This window comes from Hemiscyllium ocellatum, chromosome 35 (genome assembly GCF_020745735.1).
Source record: "Hemiscyllium ocellatum isolate sHemOce1 chromosome 35, sHemOce1.pat.X.cur, whole genome shotgun sequence".
Lineage (NCBI taxonomy): Eukaryota > Metazoa > Chordata > Chondrichthyes > Orectolobiformes > Hemiscylliidae > Hemiscyllium > Hemiscyllium ocellatum.
In genome coordinates this window covers 11,077,641-11,098,969 of record NC_083435.1, presented here as the reverse complement: position 1 = coordinate 11,098,969, position 21,329 = coordinate 11,077,641, and the positions used below count along the sequence as shown (strand labels likewise).

Genomic DNA, 21,329 nt, shown 5'->3' with positions numbered 1-21,329 from the left:
TTTTATCCACGACTTACTTTTAACAGCATTGGATGTAATTCATCTGACCCCAGTGATTTACCGACCTTCAGAAATGTTCTGAATATTTCTGCCTCGACCAGCCTTCCCAGTCAGAGCGTTCCAGATTCCCACCATCCTCCAAGTGAAAATAATGTTCTTCACAAACCATCTAAACATCCTTCACTTTACCTTAAATCATTGATATTCCACCAAGGGGAAAAAGTTTCTTCCTGTCAACCATCTCCATGTCGCTCCTAGTTTAACACATCTCAATTATGTCTCCCTTCAGTCTCCTCTGCTCCATGGATCACAAACTCAGTCTATCCCATCTCTTTATTTGCCAGCTTTGGAAGAGTAACACAGATGGACAAGTTAGTGAAAAATATATAAATGGAGAGGAGAATAATATGAAAATTGGGAAGGCATGCATGTAACTGGATGGAAGTCAACATGTTCCTGCCAGTATATGTGGATGTGTACATGTGTGTACATTTCAGTACATGGTGTATGCGTCAGCATGTGGGCATATGATTCAGTATATGTGAGTGTATATGTTCATACGCATTTGTATATTTCAGTATATGTATATGTGTATGTCAGCTTATGTGGGTGTATATGTCAGCACTTGTACTGATATATACTCAAATGTTGCTGCTCTCGGTGACCATTAATTGCATTGATGCTGACTCGCATGAATATCTTCTTATTGATGTAGACTCTCTGGTAACATTTTAGACAGCTACAACACATCATTCCTTGGATCTGCCGATGCTGGATTTCTGAATTCCCAGAATGTTTCTTCTGCTCCAGGTTCTCATTTGGATCTTTCATAGTAGGGAAATGAATTTCAAAAATACTAAAAATCAGTACTCACACTAGAGATTTGAATATGTAATCTGGGTGGATTCCCTTGGTACCAAGGGAGTATTGCAATGTCAGAGGTTTAGTTTGAGTGCATATTGCACTATTGGAAGGTCAGTGTTGACGAGTGCTGCACTGTCATAGGGTCAGTACTGGGAGAATATTTCACTGTCATAGGGTCAATACTGGGAGAATATTTCACTGTCATAGTGCCAGTACTGAGGGAATACTTCACTGTGATAAGGTCAGTACCGAGGAGATGCTGCAAAGTTGGAGTTGCCAATATTTGGAGATATTTGAGCCATCAGACACTGGCCTCATCTGTCCTCTGGTGAATGTAAAGACACTAAAAAAAGGGTATCCAGCCTTATACCTCATTGTTCTATTTGGTACCTTACAAAGAATAAACTGTCTGTTGTGTTTCAGACTAGGCAACATTAAAATATTCTGAAAATGTGACAGGTGAAATAAGAACGCAAAATAATTTAGTTTTTGTCTGTTTTTCCTCCCTGTGTTTCTCTATTCTTCACTTTTTTCTGTCCCTCTCTCCCACTCACTCTTTGTCCCTCTTTACTGGTCAAAGCATCGAGTGTAGGTAGTTGGTTGTTCACGTTGGAACTATACATTGGTTCGGCCACTTTTGGCATATTGTGTGAAAGTCTGGTCTCCCTCCTGTAGGAAGGATGTTATGAAACTTGGAAGGGTTCAGAAAAAGTTTACAAGGATGTTGCCAATGTTGGAGGGTTTGAGCTATAGGGAGAGGCTGCAGGCTTCAGACCCTGGAGCATCAGAGGCTGAGGGGTGACTTTATAAAGGTTTATAAAGTCATGAGGGGCAATAGACAATGTCTTTTCCCTGCGTCGGGGAAGTCCAGAACTCAAGGGCATAGGCTTAGGGTGAGAGGATAAAGATTTAAAATTTACCTGAAGGGCAACTATTTCATGCAAAAGGCAGGGCTATTATGGAATGAGCTGCCAGAGGAAGTGATGGAGGCTAGTACAATTACAGCATTTAAAAGGCATCTGGATGGGCATATGAATATGAAGGGATTAGAAGGATGTGGGCCAAGTGCTGACAGATGGGTTCAGATGAATTTAGGATACCTGGTCGGCATGGACAAGTTGGACCAAAGGGTCTGTTTCAGTGCTGTACAACTCTATGACTCTCTGAATTTTCATGTCCCTCTGTTCCCCATTTCTGTATGTATCCCTCCCTGCCCGTCCTATCTGTCATTATCTCTGTTAATCCCTCCCTCTCCATCTCCATCCTTCGGTGCTCCTGTTTCTCCCTCAATCATTCTCTGTCCCCCGGCCTCTCCCTCTTTCTCTATTACAAACATTAATATACAGCTGTAGTAGCCTGAGTAATGACCAATCAATTTGATTCTCTCTCTAGTGACTCCTACAGAAACAGCGGGAGATTTAGAGGTGACGGGACCATCATCCCCCATCATGGGGGTTGTCGGGGGCAGTGTGGTCCTGGACTGTGTCTTGGTCATGACCAAAGTCCCAAAGAATATGGAGGTCCGCTGGATCAACATGGTCTATGGCTATAGCTCACCTGTCCACTTGTACACCGAAGGAGCAGACGACTTGGCATCCCAGCACTTGGCCTACAGAGGCCGAACTGAACTGTTTCTCGATGAAGTGGCAAAGGGGAATATCTCTCTCAGGCTGAAGGATGTCCGAGTCTCTGACAGGGGACAGTACAAGTGCTTCGTTGCTTCTGGAATCAAACACAATGAGTTCAAACTCACGCTAGATGTGACAGGTCAGTGACCATTTTGTAAACACACTAGCTGACCTCCTCAGGGACAGGTTATTGAGGTGAAGGATAAACATTGACTCAGAACCCAGCAGAATGCAAATAGATCCTGACAGGATAGACCCTGAGAGGCTGTTTCTGCTGACGGAGGTATCTAGAACATGGGGACGCAGTTTCAGGATAAGGGGATGGTCACTTAGCACTGAGACAGGGGGTTAGTTCTTCACTCAGAGTGTTGGGAACCTTTGCCTCACTGTCTCATTCCACTGAAGTGAGAAAAGACCATTCGGTCCCTCCAGGCTGCCCCACAGTTCAATATTTTAATTTTATTTCACTATTATGGCTGATTTGAATTTTACTTCCACATTCAAGGTCCTCTCCCCACATCCCTGAATACCAGGAATGAAAAGATTTCTGAGGTGAGTGTTCACATACTGAGTATTTCCAGAGCCCTGGAGTAGAAGATGTTTTAGCTCAGTCAGCACGAGAAACAAACTCTCCATGTAGACCCTATTTTTAATCTGTGATAGACTAACTTTTTGATGGATTGAGGGATATTGGCCAAAGGCAGTGAGTGAGGCCACGGATCAGCCATGATCTCACAGAATGCTGTAATAGGCTTGAGGGGCTGAATTACCTGCTCCTGTTCCTCTCAAATCCTACCAGAATGCTTTCACCTCTCACACTTCTAATCCCTAGAAAGGACAGAACAGTCCATTCAATGCTCACAGAGCAATCCACTTGACCAGCGATCAATCCCGTGCACCCACGCTTGGGGCATGTCTTTTCATCCTCAGCCAGGGATGGCCAGACATTGAGTATATTTAAGAAAGAGATATATTTTTGGAAGCTGAGGTAATATAAAGAACATGTGGAAAGAGTGGGAATTTGGAGTTGAGGTGGAGAATTAACAATGATCACATTGAGTAATGGGACAGGCATCTGGGATTGAATGGACCTCTCCAGCTCTTCTCTGCATTAAGTTCTTTGTTTCCCACAATTCATCTGCTGGAATGTAGTCATCGAGGCTGGCTTTGCATAAAGGGCCTTTGCCCCATCTGCCCCATTCAATAACAAGCAGGTAACTATTCTAATCCTATTTTCCTGCATTTGGCACTTTGCTTTCGTATTGCAAACATACATTGAGTCATCGAGTCACAGAGACATATAACATGGAAACAGAACCTTCGGTCCAACTTGTCCATTCCGACCAGATATCCCAACCCAATCTAGTCCCACCTGCCAGCACCCAGCCCATATCCCTCCAAACCCTTCCCATTCATACACCCATCCAAATGCATCTAAAATGTTGCAATTGTACCAGCCTCCACCACATCCTCTGGCAACTCATTCCATACACATACCACCCTCTGTTTGAAAAGTTGCCTGTTAGGTCTGTTTTATATCTTTCCCCTCTCACCCTAAACCTATAACCTCTACTTCTGGACTCCCCCACCCCAGGGAAAAGACTTTGCCTATCCATGCCCTTCATAATTATATAAACCTCTATAAGGTCACCCCTCAGTCTCTGATGCCCCAGGAAAATAGCCCCAGACTGTTCAGACTCTCCCTGTAGCTCAGATCCTCCAATCCTGGCAACATCCTTGTACATCTTTTCTGAACCCTTTCAAGTTACACAATATCTTTCCGATAGGAAGGAGACCAGAATTGTACACAATATTCCAACAGTGGCCTAACCAATGTCCTATACAGCCGCAACATGACTTCCTAACTCCTGTACTCAATACTCTGACCAATAAAGGAAAGCATACCAAATGCCTTCTTCACTATCCAAGCTACCTGCGACTCCATTTCAATGAGCTATGAGCACTCCAAGGTCTCTTTGTTCAGCAACACTCCCTAGGACCTTACCATTAAGTGCATAAGTACTGCTAAGATTTGCTTTCCCAAAATGCAGCACCTCGCATTTATCTGAATTAAACTCCATCTGCCACTTCTCTGCACATTGGCCCATCTGATCAAGATACTGTTGTAATCTGTGGTAACCCTCTTCGCTATCCAATATTGATGTCATCAGCAAACTTCCTACATCCTAATCATTTTAGTAAATGACAAAAAGTAGAGGACCAAGCACCGATCCTTTGGTACTGCACTGGTCATAGGCCTCCCATCTGAAAAACAATCCTCCACCACCACCCTCTGTCTTCTACCTTTGAGCCAGTTCCGTATCTAAATTGTGAGTTCTCCCTGTATTCTGTGAGATCTAACCTTGCTAATCAGTCTCCCATGGGGAACCTTGTCAAATGCCTTATTGAAGTCCATATAGATCACATCTACCACTCTGCTGTCATCAATCCTCTTTGTTACTTCCTCAAAAAATTCTATCAAGTTTGTGAGACATGATTTCCCACGCACAAAGCCATGTTGACTATCCCGAATCAGTCCTTGCCTTTCCAAATACATGTAAATCCTGTCCCTCAGGATTTCCTCCAGCAACTTGCACACCACCGACATGAGGATCACTGGTCTATAGTTCCCTGGCTTGTCCTTACCACCCTTTTTAAACAGTGGCACCACATTAGCCAACCAAGTCTTCCAGCACCTCACCTGTGATTATCGATGATACAAATATTTCAGCAAGAGGTCCAGGAATCACTTCTCTAGTTTCCCACAACACCTGATCAGGACCTGGGGATTTATCCACCTTTACCCATTTCAAGACATCCAGCACATCCTCCTCCGTAATATAGACATTTTGCAAGATGTCACCATCATTTCCCTACACTCTATATCTTCCATATCCTCTTCCACATTAAATACTGATGCAAAATACTAATTTCGTATCTCCCCATTTTCTGCAGCTCCACACAAAGGCCACCTTGCTGATCTTTGAGGGGCCCTAGTTTCTCCCTTGTTACCCTTTGTCCTAATGTATTTGTAAAAGCTCTTTGGATTCTCCTTAATTCTATTTGCCAAAGCTATCTCATGTCCCCTTTTTGACCTCCTGATTTCCCTTATAAGTATACTCCTACTTCCTATTTCCTCTTCTAAGGATTCATTCATCTATCCTGTCTATACCTTACATATGCTACCTTCTTTTTCTTAACCAGACCCTCAATTTCTTTAGTCATCTTGCATTCCCTATACCTACCAGCCTTTCCTTTCACCCTAACAGGAATATACTTTCTCTGGATTCTCATTATCTCATTTCTGAAGGCTTCCCATTTTCCAGCTGTCCCTTTACCTGTAAACATCTGCCCCCAATCAGCTTTCAAAAGTTCTTGCCTAATACCGTCAAAATTGGCCTTTCCCCAATTTAGAACTTCAACTTTTAGATCTGGTCTACCCTTTTCCAACACTATTTTAAATCTAATAAAATTGCGGTCTCTGGCCCCAAAGTACTCCCCCACTGATAGCTCAGTCATCTGTCCTGCCTTATTTCCCAAGAGTAGGTCAAGGTTTGCACCTTCTCTTGTAGGTACATCCGCATACTGAATCAGAAAATTGTCTTGTATGCACTTAACAAATTCTTCTCCATCTAAGCCCTTAACACTATCTTTATACTCTCTAAGGAATCACTCAATCTATCTTGTCTATACCGTCCTATGCCTCCTTCTATTTCTTAACCAAACTCTCAATGTCTTTCATCATCCAGCATTCCCTACTTTTCCCTATCAGCCTTTACTTTCACTCTACCAGGAATATACTTTCTCTGGATTCTCGTTATCTCATTTCTGAAGGATTCCCATTTTCCAGCCATCCCTTTACCTGAGAACATCTGTCCCCAATCAGCTTTCAAAAGTTCTTGCCTAATGCCGTCAAAATTGGCCTTTCTCCAATTTAGAATTTCAACTTTTAGATCTGATCTATCCTTTTCCATCACTATTCTAAAACTAATAGAATTATGGTCTCTGGCCTAAAGTGCTCCTCCCACTGACACCTCAGTCACCTGCCCTCCCTTACTTTCCAAGAGTAGGGCAAGTTTTGCTCCTTCCCGAGTCAGAACATTCACATACTGAATCAGAAAATTTTGTTGTCCACACCTAACAAATTCCTCTCCACCTCAACCCTTAACACTATGGCAGTCCCAGTGTTTGGAAAGTTTAAATCTCCTACCATAACCACCCTATTATTCCTACAGATAACTGAAATCTCCTTACAAATCTATATCTCAATTTCCCACTAACTATTAGTGGTCAATAATACAATCCCAATAAGGTGATCATTCCTTTCTTATTTCTCAGTTCCACCCGAATAACTTGCCTGGATGCATTCCCAGTAATATCTTCCTTAAATTAGCAATAATGCTATCCCATATCAAAAATGTCACTCCCCTTCCTCTCTTGCCTCCCTTTCTATCGTTCCTATTGCATTTGTATCCTGGAACATTAAGCTGCCAGTCCTGTCCATTGTGAGCCATGTTTCTGTAATTGCTATGACATCCCAAACCCATGTTCCTCACCATGCTCTGAGTTCATCTGCCTTCCCTGTTAGGCCTCTTGCATTGAAGCAAATGCCATTACATTTAACAGTCGTACCTTCTTCTCTACTTTGTTCCTTCTTGCCCTGTTTGACTTGCTCCCTTTCCCAACTGCACTAGCCTCAGATTGATCACTTTCCTCACTGTTTCCCTGGGTTCCACCCCCTCACCTTACTAGTTTAAATCTTCCCGAGCAGCTCGTGTAAAGTATATTAGTTCCCTTCCAATTCAGGTGCAATCTATCCTTCTTGTACAGGTCCCTTCTACCCCAGAAGAGATTCCCATCTCGCTCTGCATGAAATCATTTTTCTGGACATTCCCTGGACACCTCCGGTCCCTTACCTTAAATCTATGTCCCCTGGTCATTGATCCCTCTACCAAGAGAATGTAACCAACCTATGCCCCTCATAATGTGTGACATCTCAATCAGCTCCCCAGTCTCCTCTGCTTTGATGAAACTAACTCTAGTCTAATCAATTATAAATAAAGAACTGCAGACGCTGGTGACCTGAAACAAAAGCAGAAATTCCTGGAGAATCTCAGCAGATCTGGTGTCTCCAATGAGAAGAAAGCAGTGTTACCCTTTCGAGTCCAGTGACTCTTGATTAGAGCAGTTAGCAATTAGGAACATGTGGTAAGTATGCTGAAACTGAAGTTTGGAGAAGGGTGCGGGGAGAAATGAGTGGATAGGTGGAGATGGAGTCCATGAGAAAGAGAGAGAGAGATGAAAGGTGTATGTCAATAAGGAGGCTGTGGATAGAAATTCAGGACAGAAGAAGAAGTGATAATAAGAGTGATAAGTGGGGAAATAGGTGAGCTGTACTGAATGCAATGCATGTGTGTTGACAGTGGGTTCTAGAATTCCGTGAGCATGGGTGACTGCTTAAAGCAACACATATCAGGACAGACCTGGTGTGAGTGAGTTTAAAAAAAATGAAATGATCAAATTTATTGAACTTGACCTTGAGTCCCAGAGGCTGCAGTGTTCCCAAATGGTGAATGAGATGCTGTTCTTTGAGTTTGTGCTGATGCTGTCTGGAAGACTATGCTGAACTTGCAACAGAAATGTTGGCTAAAGAATGCAGTGGTGTGTTGAAGAGGCAGGCAACTAGAAGCTTAGTGTCATTTTTGTGGACAGAAAATAGGTGTTTTGCAAAGTGGTTGCCCAGTTTGCTTTACATCTCCCTAATGTAGAGGAGACCACATTGTGAACAGCAAATACAGCAGATTAGATGGAGTGGTGCAGGTAAATTACTGCTTTACCAGAAAGGTATGTCTGGCACACTGGATAGTGAGGAGGGGGAGGTGAACAGGCTGGTGTTAAACCTTCTGCAATTGCATGGAAAAGTGTTTGGGGTCTGAGAGGGTGTTGGAAGTGAAGGAGGAGTAGACCAGTGTGTGGCGGAGGGAATGGTCCATGTGGAAAGCTGACAAGGTAGGAGAAGGGAATATGTGTCTGGTGATAGAATCCTGCTGGATATGGTGGAAATGGCAGCTAAAGATTGTTTCGATGCATAAGCTGGTCAAGTGGTAAATGAGGAGTACAGTGACACTGTCATTGTGGGAGGGAAGAGAAAAGGGGTATGGGTGAAGAACAGGAGATAGGTTAAACATGGCGAAGGGCCCTGCAACCCCAAGTAGTGGGGAATCCTTGATTGAGGAAAAGGGTGGACATTTTGGAGGCAGCACCATGTGGAAGGTGGTATCATCAGAACAGATGTAATGGAGGTGGAGAAACTGCGGCAATGGGATGGAGTCTTTACGAGAGGCAGGGTGAGAGGATGTGTAGACATGGTCACTATGGGAGATGGTGAGTTTGTTCGTAGCCATCCTATTCCCCAAAATGGAATTTGAGAAGGGAATGGGGGAGTCAGGGATGGACCAGGTGAACGTGACGGTAGGGTGGAAATTGAAAGCTCTGCAAGGGCCAATCCCTCCAGGAGACTCTGGCCCACTTTTCGTCCACTCCCAAATCTCCCCACACTCTCATGGCACCTTCCCAAGGAATCAGAGAATATGTAAAACCTGCCCATATACCTTCTCCTTCCTCTGGATCCAGGCCCCCTGAAATATCTTCCAGCTGAAGCAATGATTTACCTGCCCTTCACTCAATCTGGTATTTGCTGTTCACAGTGCAGTCCCTTCTAAATTAGGAAATCAAAAGACAAAGTGGGTGACCACATTGCAAAACATCAATATTCTATTTGCAAGAATGACCTTGAGCTTCCAGTTGCCATTTCCACATGCCTGGCCAATATCTCTGTCTCAGGCCTGCTGCAGTGTTCCAGTGAGCCTCCAGTGCAAGCTTGAAGAACAGTAGCTCATTTTCAGCTTTGGGACACTGCAGCCTTTAGGGCTCAACATCACGTTCAATAACTTTAGAGTCTGATTCCATCTTTCAGTGTTTTTACCTATACCACACCAGGTCCTGTACTGACAGGGGTTGGTTTTAGCACAGTCACCTATTCCCACATACTCTAAGATCTGTTATCAAACTAGTTGGATTGCTATCATACAGCTCACACACTTTCTCCTTCTCTTTGCCCCTATTATCACTTATTCAGCTTCTATTCTGTCCTGGCCTGCCATCCGTAATCTCCTTGTTTACCCACTACTTTCATCTCTCTGTCTGCCTGTCTCTGGGCTCCATCTCCAGCAATTTGCACCCCTCCAATCTCCCCATTTCCACTCCTTCCCCCAAACTGAACATTGTCTTCCGCATAAATAATGTTTCTTTTGAACTTCTGATGAAGAGTCACTGGACGTCAATGAGTAATACTCCTTTCTTCCACAGATGGTGCCCAGCTGGGGCTGTTTTCCCTGGAGCGTCGGAGGCTGAGGGGTGACATTATAGAGGTTTACAAAATTATGAGGGGCATGGGTATGATAAATAGGCAAAGTCTTTTCCCTGGGGTCGGGGAGTCCAGAAGTAGAGGGCAGAGGTTTAGGGTGAGAGGGGAAAGATATAAAAAAGACCTAAGAGGCAACTTTTTCACGCAGAGGGTAGTACGTGTATGGAATGAGCTGCCAGAGGATGTGGTGGAGGCTGGTACAATTGCAACAGTTAAGAGGCATTTGGATGGGTATATAAATAGGACGAGTTTGGAGGGATATGGACCGGGTGCTGGCAGGTAGGACTAGATTGGGTTGGGATATCTGGTCAGCATGGACGGGTTGGACCGAAGGGTCTGTTTCCATGCTGTACATCTGAGTTGTTCCAGCAGTTTCTGTTCTTGTCCACAGTCTATCCAATCTCTCTTCACAAACATAACTCTCCAGACCAGGCAAAAAAAACCTCTCCTGAGCCCTCTCCAGAGAAATCACATCCATACTCGAATGTGGATTCCAGAACTGGACACAGAATATTCTTGTAGTTTTTTGATTCTGGGGAATAGATTCCACAGACTAATTTGTCATGTTGGAGCAAACATGTTTGTTCATCTCTGCCTTAACAGCAGGACCTCCTTTTTTTTTAAATGAAAGCAAAACTTTCCAGTTAGTTGAAGGTTTTTGCAGTGCTTATGAACTTTATAATGTGCCTTTTTAAAACAAAATGTTTTTATGTGCAGCCAGTTTGAAGGCCCAGAAATAATTCCAGTTGGTAGAACCTAACCTGGTGACTAATTTGACCTGTGGGTATTTCCTGTCTGGCCTGTTTCTCTCTCATCTCTCCGAGTGAGGTTTCCTCTGCCCTCCCCCACCAACTTGCCCTGACAGATTCTAATCGAACTCTGGTTACCCTGCATGAAGGGATTATGAAAGTACAGGTCAGCTGCAATCTGACCGAGTGGTGTAGGGAGGCCATGACAGGCTTTGCGGCCTACTCCCCTTCATGATGTCTCTGTGATTGCAGGTACAGGCCACCAGCCAAGGATCGAGATGGAGGGCCAAACGGGCAATGGCATCAGACTGGGCTGCAGATCCGATGGATGGTACCCACAGCCGACCATTCTGTGGGTAGACGGAGATGGTGGGAACGTGACGGCCCAGCAGCAAACCAAGTACCAGTCAGACCCTCAGGGGCTGTTCACTGTCAGCAGCTCCATCGAGATCCCCAAGCAGTCCCCCAACAAGTACAGATGTGTCATTAACAATGTGATCCTGAAGGAGACACAGGAGGCTCACATCCAGATCGCAGGTCTGTCATGGTGGGAGGAGACTTTCCCAGATACTCAGTGGGCTGGGGGAAAGGACTTGGATCAGATGATAGAGAAATATAAAATCCTGAGGAAATGCTGTGATTGAAAAGGCGCCTCGTGGCCCTGGTCAGAGACAAGTGGCAAAGGTCAGTCTCTCACGGCTACAGCTTGCCCCTTGTGGCAACAAAAGGCATTTTACCAGGAGAGAGGGAGTGATGGAGATTGAGGGAGAGTGAGAGGGTGTGATGGAGGGAGTAGGAGAGAGTGATCGAGGGAGAAGGAGAGGGTGTGATGGAGGGAGAAAGAGAGGATGCAATGCAAATTGGGCGGAAGGAGTAAGTGTGATGGAACGGTGGGGGGGGTGAGTGGGAATATTTGAGTTTGCGAAAAGGCAGTGAGGTAATGGACAGAGAGTGGGTGTTGGAGGGAGACAGAGATAGCGGAACGGAGGTTGGAAGAGGGAAATGGGTAATGGGGGAAAAGAAGCTAATAGAGAAAGAGGGGTGATTGAAGTTGAGTACAGGGTCTAACAATGTGTTTGTATTAATTCAAACAGCTGAATGGTTCGCTTTCTCACTCTCTCTTTTCCCACTTCTCCACCGCCTCTCTCTCCCTTTGTATCCCCATTCTCCCCGTCTCTCTCCAACTCTTTGTCCCTTCTCCACTCTCCCCCTACCTTTACCCCCACCCTTTCCTCTTCAATTTTGCCATTTCTCCCATTTATCTCTTTCTCACCACCTTCTCCCTTTCCTTTCATTTCTCTCCCTTTCCTCCTGTCCTCTCTCTCTCTCGATACAGATTCCTTCTTCCCCAATGTTTCCGGATGGCTGATAGCGTTCTGGATCCTGTTTGCTCTGACTGTTGCAGCAGTCGCTCTCACAGTGTGGTACCATCGGAGATTACAGAATAAGGTTCAAGGTGACAAACTCGGCTCAAACCCTGAGAACTTTTTGCAAAAACTAACCGCTGTCGAAAGGGTCCAAAAATCTTTTTGAAAAGAAATTAAATAATTATTTGCTAAAGAAGAATATCACTGGATAGGTTGAAGGTTTTCATGTGTTAACAATAAGAAAGGTTCGCATTTCTATAGTTGGTGTGAGCTGTCAGTCTGATCACAATGGATTTTCTTCCCAGCACTATCCCACCTGAAGGCTCTAATATTTTTTCTCTATTTTGGATTGAAGACGTGAAGAATTCAGAAGATTTAAAATCTGTTGAGTGAGAACTTTCTCCCCATCAGAGTTGTGAATGGGAAAGATGAATTTCAGAACAGCCAGTGAGTTGGGATTGAGAATCTGAAGTAGTAGGAGACTGTCAATATTGTACGTAAATTGAAATAGTCAGTTTCTCCCTAGATAACCTTCAGATTAACATACACTCCTCTTCCGGCCTGTAACTGAGTGAAACACACAACTTCTTTTTTATCGGGACAAGTGTTTATGAACAAATTGCTTTCACAGTCAATACTCTTCACAATTCTACAAATAGTCAAATAATATTACATCTGCCATATTTCCGTATCTTCTGATTATTTCTAACCTTCTGACATTCTGTTGTGGGGAATTACAACCTCACTAGAGCAGAGGAACAATGTGTTCCTTACAGCACAGTTTTCTCTAGTTCAACACTCTCTGACTGGTGTCCCACATTCTAACCTGTAAACTTGAGGCCACCTGACCCTCTGCTGCCTGTGTCTTCACTCATCCCAAGTCCCACTCTCCTGCTTGCTGACCTTACAATGTTTTATTTCCTAATTTCTCACCCAGTTCTCCAATCCCTTCATGTCCTTACCTTCACTGCTCTGTAACTCCTCCAGCCCTTCAACCCTGCAAATTATCTGTGCTCCTCTAATTCTGTCCTCTAGCACACCCCAATTATGTTTGCTCCTTCATTTGGAGGTGCAGTGTCAGGTGACTCAATTCCAACCCATACCCCCCCCCACCCCCATCTCACTTTCTCCCTTAAAGACACTCCTTAAAAACCTACCTCTGAAAAAGCTTTGATCACCTGACCTAACATCTCACTGTATAGTTTTGTCATATTTTAATCATAACGTGTGTATGAATGATTTTGAGATTTTTAACAGAAAAACAGGCATTCTATAAATATAGGAGTAAAAAGTGAGGTCTGCAGTTGCTGGAGATCAGAGCTGAAAATGTGTTGCTGGTTAAAGCACAGCAGGTCAGGCAGCATCCAAGGAACAGGAAATTCAACGTTTCGGGCTAAAGCCCTTCATCAGGAGGCTTTAGCCCGAAACGTCAAATTTCCTGTTCCTTGGATGCTGCCTGACCTGCTGCGCTTTAACCAGCAACACATTTTCAGCCATTCTATAAATATAAGTTGCTGATGTATAATGTATATGTAGTATATTATCTGACAGGTGAGCAATGCCACACTAGATTAGTAAGGACATAACAGTGCAGGAAATAGGAGCAGATAGGCCCATCTAGCCACTTGAGAGAAGAAGACCATGGCTGATCTTTTTCTTGGACGCAGCTCCACTTACTCGCCCATTCATCATAACCTTTACTTCATTTACTGTTCAAAATCTATTTATCTTTGCTTTAAAAACAATCACTGAGACAGCCTCAACTGCTTTACTGGGAAGAGAATTGCACAAATTCACAACCCTTTGGGAAAAGAAGTTCATTCTCAACTTAATCCTAAATCCACTCCTCTTTATTATGAGATTATGCCTCCTAGTTTGTGTTTCACCCGCCAGTGGAAACAACCTCCCTGTTTTTATCTTGTCTATTCCCTTCATAATGGATTTTTTTAAAAAACAAATTACTTTGTAAAATATATTCACCTTCAAAAAAAAATTCCAATCAAGTAATGTTCAGTTTTTCAGTGATATTTCTGTTTAATTAATGTAAGACTTGAATTACCTTGCTCTACATATGACAAATTTCACCCTTGTCCGTTTTTCTTTTCAGAAATTGTGAACCTTCAGCAGAAGTTAGGTAAGAGATTATTCCCAAAACTTCCACACTCGGGGATTGGACTTTCACCTCATATTCAGTACCAGTATCTTCATTTTAGAAAACTCTGGTATGAAAGTAAAATTTGTTAATGAAGTGAAGTCTGTTGAGTGGGATTTATTCAGATCATTCCAATTCTCTGTTTCCTTTTAGAGCAATGGAGGCCTCTGGTCCAGTCAGGTATGTTCTGTCTGTGAACATAATGAAAGGAACTTCACCGATCAGTATGTATACTTCTGATGTTTGCCCATGATAATGTTGGCCAAATAGAACAAGAAAATATGAAAATTAATGATATGTTAATCTCTACCTTTACTCAATCTAAAGGGGTGTGTGTGTGTGTGTGTGTGTGTGTGTGTGTGTGTGTGTGTGTGTGTGTATCTTTGCACATTGTCAAGCGATAGCCGGTCACTCCCCACTGCGGTGAACCCTCCAGGTCCTTATTTAACTGTAAATCATGATGTACTTTGACCGTTGTCCTGTTTGAGAGTGTTGCAGATGATTAATCTTTTTCCTCCTTTTCTGTTATCTTTGCAGAGTGGAACAGGATACGGAGCTATGCAGGTAAAATGCTGGGTGCAGCAGACTCTGTGTGTTTGTATCTGTGTAGTAGTGCATGGGCAGGCTGTCTATCTTCATCACCCTGTTCTGGCTGACCAAGAACCTCCCCCACCCCACCCCCTGCCATTGGCTTATCAGAAGGATTTACAAGATGATTGATCAATCCATTTGGCCATGTTATGACAGAAACACTACAGATACAAGTTTGGAAGTGGAACTTGAACCTGAAGTTTCTGGCCCAGAGGCAGTAAGGTTACTCACTGTACCACATGACCTTCTCAGGGTTTAAGACAATTTGACAGTCTCCGGTCACTTTTGCTGATGTCATGTCTTTATTTCACTAATTTTCCTTCAAACTATTTCTCCAATTCTCAAACTGCACTGGTCGAATTGGAATTCACCTTCTCTGGGCTTTGGGTTCAGCAACATGGAGAAGCAATGTCCAGACAACTAATCTAGAGAACCAAGTAATGATCTAGGGACCTGGGTTCACATCCCACCATGGTGGATGGTTGCATTTGGATTCAATTAAAAGTCTGGAACTAAGAGTCTAATGATGACCATGAAACTGATGTCAATTGTCATGAAAATGCCAGCTGGTCCACTGATGCCCTTGAAGGAAGAAACTACAATTCCTACCCTGTGTGTGGCCTACAGACTCTCAGCAATGCTGCTGACTCTGAACTGCCCTCTGGGCAATGAGGGACAGGCAATAAATGCTGGACTGGCCAGTGACACCCTCATCCTGTGAATTAATATAAAATGAATCACTGCAGATGGATAAAAAGAGACCCCATTTTATAAAGCATGAGAGGAAGTTGCTAATTGGTTCGGCCATCTTTGATATGGAGATGCAGCAAGAGCTGTCAATCTTTATTCTCAGACCAGATCCTGGTAGGCCTGGGAAATACAATGAAAATGCAACAGGGAATATTTACCCCCCTCATTTTATAATTAATTTGTGGGACTTGGGCGTCACTGGATGGCCAGAATTGATAGCCCATCCCTATTTGTCCTTGAGAAGGTGGTAGTGAGTTGCGATTTGGAGATGTCGGTGTTGGACTGGGGTGTACAAAATTAAAATCACACAACTCCATGTTATAGTCCAACAAGTTTAATTGGAAGCAATAGCTTTCGGAGCTCCGCACCTTCATTGGGTGGTTGTAGAGTACACGATTGTAAGACACAGAATTTATAGCAGAAGTTTACAGTGTGATGTAACTGAAATTATTCATTGAAAAATACCTTGATTATTTGTTTGTTCAGTCTCTCGTCTGTTAGAATGACCCTGTTAGTTTCACTTCTTTCATATGTAAATCACAGAAGTTTTTTAAAAGTTACATTCTCAAGTGAACTTTAACAGTTACTGGTCAAAGCACAGCAGGCCAGGCAGCATCTCAGGAACAGAGAATTCGACGTTTCGAGCATAAGCCCTGATGAAGGGCTTATGCTCGAAACGTCGAATTCTCTGTTCCTGAGATGCTGCCTGGCCTGCTGTGCTTTGACCAGCAACATATTTGTAGCTGTGATCTCCAGCATCTGCAGACCTCATTTTTTACTTTAACAGTTACTACCAGCCAAGATAATGTATTGAAGGTGTGAGCTCGTCTGTGTGACTGTCTGTGCCTCAATAGTTAGAGTTTTACTATTCTAAAAAATACATTTACAGAATCTTAGATGGATTCATGCAGTTTTTGAGCAAAGTAAAATGTAATTCTCCAAGTACAAATTCACCCCACAAAATTATATGTGTGTGTGTGTGTGTGTGGGAGGGAGGTTGTGGTGTTTATGTCTGTCTGTGAGAGAGTGTGTGCATATGTGTGAGTGTGAGTGTGAGTGTAAAGGGGTATAAGTCTGTGAGAAGGTACATGTGTGAGTATATGTGTATGCAATATCAAGTGCATCCAGCCGTTCCTTGATATCATGTGGAATGAATCAAATTGTCTGGAGATTGGTAGCTGGAGACCACTGGAGGAGCCTGAGATGGATCATCCACTCGGCACCTCTGACTGAAGATTTTTGTGAATGCATCAGCCTTATCTTTTGCACTGATATTCTGGCCTTCCCTATCATTGAGGATGGGGATATTTGTGAAGCCTCCTCCTCCAGTGAGTTGTTTCATTGTCCACCACCATTCACGACTGGATGTGGAAGCATTGCAGACCTTAGACCTGAACCATTGGTTGTGGGATTAATTAGCTCTACCTATCACTTTCTGTGTATGCTATTTGACATGCAAATAGTCCTGTATGGTCGCTTCACCAGGTTGACATTCATTTTTCGGTCTGTCTGATGCTGTTCCTGGCATGCCCTCTGCACACTGCATTGAACAAGAGTTGATGCCCTGGCTTGATGGTAATGGTTGAATGGGGGGATATGCCGGGCCTTGAGGTTGCAGATTGTGCTAGAGTACAGTTCTGCAGTACAGATCTGCTGTTGTTGATGGCCCGCAGCGCCTTATGCGCGCCCAGTCTTGTGCTGCTAGATCAGTTCAAATCTGTCTCATTTAACACAGTGATAGTGCCACACAACATGATGGAGGTTATTCTCAATGTGAAGGCGGGGTTTCTTCTCCACAAGTACAGTATGGTGGTCACTTTCACTTATACTGTCATGGACTGATGTTTCTGCAGCCAGCAGATTAGTAAGGATGAGGCCAAGTAGCATCTGAGGAAACACTAATTTTCCTGCTCCTCGGATGCTGCCTGACCTGCTGTGCTTTTCCAGCACCACTCTGATCTCCAGCATCTGCAGTCTTCAGTTTGGCCTAGGATGAGGTCAAGTATATTTCCTTCACTATCTGCCGCAGACCCAGTTTTGCAGTTATATCGTTTAGGACCCAACCAGCTTGATCAGTAATACTGCTGCCAAATCACTCTTGGTAATGTACATTGAAATCCCCACACAGAGTCCATTTTGCACCCTTGCACCCTCAGGCTTCTCCAAGTGTTGTTCAACATGGAGGAGTACTGATTCATCAGTCAAAGGAGGGTGGTACATAGTAACAAGGAAGAAGATTCCTTGCCCATGTTGCACCTGACTTCATGAGGTCCAGAGTCGCTGTCAAGGACTCCCAGGACAACTCCCTCTGGACTCCCAGTGGTACAGAACATATCCACGGATGGTAGTGGTGGTGTCTGGGGTGTTATCTGTAAGGTATGATTCCGTAAGAATGACTATGTCATGCTGTTGTTTGACTAGTCTGTGAAACAGTTCTCCAAATTTCAGCATTAGCCCCCAGATATTGGTAAGGAGAACTTTGCATGGTCGACAGGGCTGTTTGTATTTTTGCTGTTGTCTTTTCCAGTTTCAAAGTTGAGGCCAGGTGGTCTGTCCAGTTTCCTTTCTTTGTTGGGACTTTCTAGCGATTGATAAAACTGAGTGGCTTGCTCAGCTATCCCACAGAGCAGTTGAGAGTCAACCACAGTCCTGTGGTTCTGGAGTCATATGTCGGTCGTACCAGCTAAGGATGGCAGATTTCCTTCCCTAAAGGGAAATCGGTGTACCAGATGGGTTTTTCGGACAATTGATAATGGTTTCATGGTCATCAGTTAATTCGTAATTCCAGATTTTTTTTATTGAATTCAAAGTCCACCATCTGCCATGGCAGGATTTGAACCCAGGTGTCCAGAACATTATTCTGGGTTGCTGGATTAATAATCGGGTGACAATATCACTAGGACACTGCCCACCCCCCCCCCCCCAAACTCCTTCCTGCACTTCCTTCCTATTTGAAGCACCCCACTTTTTCTGATACTCTCCACACTTCCCTCTCCCTCCACTTCCTGATCTCCTACCTCACTCCCCACTCTTGTCCCTTTCCTCTCCCTCCCTGTTTTCCTTGAATTGAGTACCCAGCTTTACTGTATACTCAAATGAGTACATCGAAAAGTTTGAAGTAACATTTCGGATAGAGTGAATTCTGAGGAAGGGTCTCTCCACCCGAAATGTTACTTCAAACTTTTCGATGTACTCATTTGAGTATATAGTAAAGCTGGGTACTCAATTCAAGGAAAACAGGGTAACATTTCGGATAGAGTGAATTCTGAGGAAGGGTCTCTCCACCCGAAATGTTAACGCTGATTTCCCTCCACAGATGCTGCCAGACCTGCTGAACTTTTCCAGCGATCTCTGTTTTGACACTGAAACATTTATAATTTGCCGCTTACAACACTACCTTAGGTGCATTCCTAAATGACAGAATAGGGAAAAGTTCCATTTATACACAAGAAGCAAACATCACAGTCCCCCTCCAAAATCTTTCCCGCAGCAGACCACAGACAGGAGAACCTTCACATGGTCTGACCATTGGCTGCTCCCGCTCCCAGACCGGGTCACTCCCGCCACGGTCTGTATTGGGCCGCTGCTCCTCAGTGACCCCGCCTCCTTCACCCTCCTTTCGCTTCCCTTTGTTCTCCCCTCGCTCTCCCTCCCTCTCTCTGACGGTGTTACTTGACCTCGCCCCCAGCTCCAGCCTCTCTGACTCTGAATCCGAACACAGCGCACCCCCAGCTCATCCTGTCTGAGGACCGGACCAGTGTGAGACTCGGAGACAAAAGGCAGCCGCTCCCTAACTCCCCGGAGAGATTTGATTCCTGTTCCTGTGTCCTGGGATCAGAGGGATTCACATCAGGGAGACATTACTGGGAGGTGGAGGTGGGGGAGAAGACCTGGTGGTATCTGGGTATGGCCCGAGAGTCTGTGGAGAGGAAAGTGAGGACCATCCCGAGCCCGGAGACTGGATTCTGGATTGCGGAGCTGGATCTCAGACGTGGTTATTTTGCCGCCACCTCCCCCTCACGGACCCCCCTCTCCCCGAGTGTGAATCCCCGGAAGATCGGGGTTTTCCTGGACTATGAGGATGGACAGGTGTCATTTTACAATGCGGACACCATGTCCCATCTCCACACTTTCACCCACACTTTCACTGAGAGGATCTTTCCCATCTTCCATCCGGGAGGGAATGACGGCGGGAAAAACTCCGCCCCGCTGACAATCTGCGGGATTAAAGGGCACTGACAGATCCATCCCATAATTTCACCCCGTCCCCCTGCCTCCTGCCAGCTGTAAACTGATGGGGGTCGGTCTCAGTCTGGGGGAGAGAAGGAGGGGGAGAGAAGAAACAAATAGAAGCTCAATTGTAGAGAGGGACTGACTGGGTAGAATGAGCTGTGAGCTGCAGGAACCCGGGGACCCCTTCCTGTCTGTAATGTTGCTCCACAGGCGGGAGGTGGCGCTACATGACGGTGTTGGAGATGAATCAGTCAGTGGGTCTCAGACTGGGCTCAGGGGAGTCTTTCCAGGGGGAACACCAAATCATTTCCCTGCAAGGCGGAGAGAGAACAACGTGTGGAGAAACGATTGTCCCGTTCACTATAAATCCAGAAGTGAGTGTTATTCCTGCAGGAGCAGCTGTCCGACAAATCTCCCAAATTCTCATCTTCATGGGGCAGGGGAATCCAACTGTTATCATCGAGAAGTCTCAGATTTCCTTCCGGGAGGAGGGGAGGGGGAGCTGGGCGATGAACTGCTGCTGTGATAGTCGACTCTTCGATTTGGATCAAACAGGGAGCTCGTTCTCATGCTGCCAGGACCACTGAGTGTTGCACTTGTTTTGTTAATTGGGTTTGTTTAATAAAATAAAAATGTCAGAGATTTTATTCAAACTCTTACCATGTTGCGGTAGTCCATATCCCGCATATGATTTAATCATACGGAGAAAATGGATTAGGTTTGTTCAGGTCTGTAAATATTGTCCAGGAAAATAAAATAAAATTGGAGGGAAGATCAGACCTATGTCTATGGGAGCTTATTTTACATTAGAATGGGAAGTTGACTTGAGACTATTTGTGTATCCACATGGAGTGAGAATGCTGTAAGTACTGATTCGAAAACCTTTAGATGTTGGTGAACTGGCTGCTTGTGAATATCATAGTCATATGATATTTAACCGTTTCATAAACAGTTCAGTTGGTGCACAGCATGTGGATGGAGTCACCGTTATTAATTATCCCTCATTTCCTGTTCTTTCATCATTCTGTACATCAGTGACATGGGCCTTAAATCGCTACAATATAAATGTCTGTTTTAATAACAGCATTACTCAAATACACTCTGTGTATAACCTGTTCAGATTGCATCTGTGTCTGTATAATTAGAATTTGTAATGGAGTGCAGAACAACATTTGAAAGTGGTTTCTTCAATTAAAAAACCTAAGTTTCACTGGAACACAAACAAAATGTCTTAAAAGTGATTACATCCAAGAAACGGTAAATAAACTTGCTGTTCGTTTTATTTGCAAATTTCTCTAGCATTTGTATCCTTACATCTGCTATTCCAAACTCACCTGGATTATTTTGAGTCTCCAGGTGGGGGTCCTGGAGTTTTAGTTGCCTGGAAAGGATGCCAAGTTTCCTCAGTCATTGCCATGTCGAGATAGTAATGAGGTGGGCAGTGGGAACGTCCACCTGCTTCAACCTTTGAAGCTGTGGACAGACATCGATGAGACTATTCAGCTGTTCCCAACCCAGTGTCTGTATCATGCAGCCCTGCATTTATTTAAAAAAATCTATTCAATTGTT

The 21,329-nt window shown here is 44.2% G+C and overlaps 2 protein-coding genes across 3 annotated transcripts in view; both read left to right on the top strand.

The window, feature by feature from the left end:
- The first annotated feature begins 2,297 nt into the window (after positions 1-2,297).
- Positions 2,298-19,935, top strand: LOC132832958 (butyrophilin subfamily 1 member A1-like). Its single transcript, XM_060851205.1, has 6 exons — positions 2,298-2,631; positions 10,920-11,204; positions 12,004-12,123; positions 14,142-14,168; positions 14,724-14,750; positions 19,216-19,935. The coding sequence occupies exons 1-6, from the start codon at positions 2,313-2,315 to the stop codon at positions 19,764-19,766; spliced, it is 1,329 nt and encodes a 442-aa protein (XP_060707188.1). The 5' UTR covers positions 2,298-2,312; the 3' UTR covers positions 19,767-19,935.
- The window catches only part of LOC132832419 (butyrophilin subfamily 1 member A1-like), a 54,061-nt gene continuing 46,878 nt past the window's right edge, over positions 14,147-21,329 (top strand). Inside the window, exons 1-3 of one of the 2 annotated variants that reach the window (XM_060850393.1) lie at positions 14,147-14,168; positions 14,340-14,366; positions 14,724-14,750. The gene's annotated coding sequence lies outside the window, so the exon portion shown is untranslated. Of the gene's footprint in view, positions 14,169-14,338; positions 14,411-14,723; positions 14,751-21,329 lie in introns of those variants that run through there. The other variant, XM_060850392.1, reaches the window with a different exon arrangement.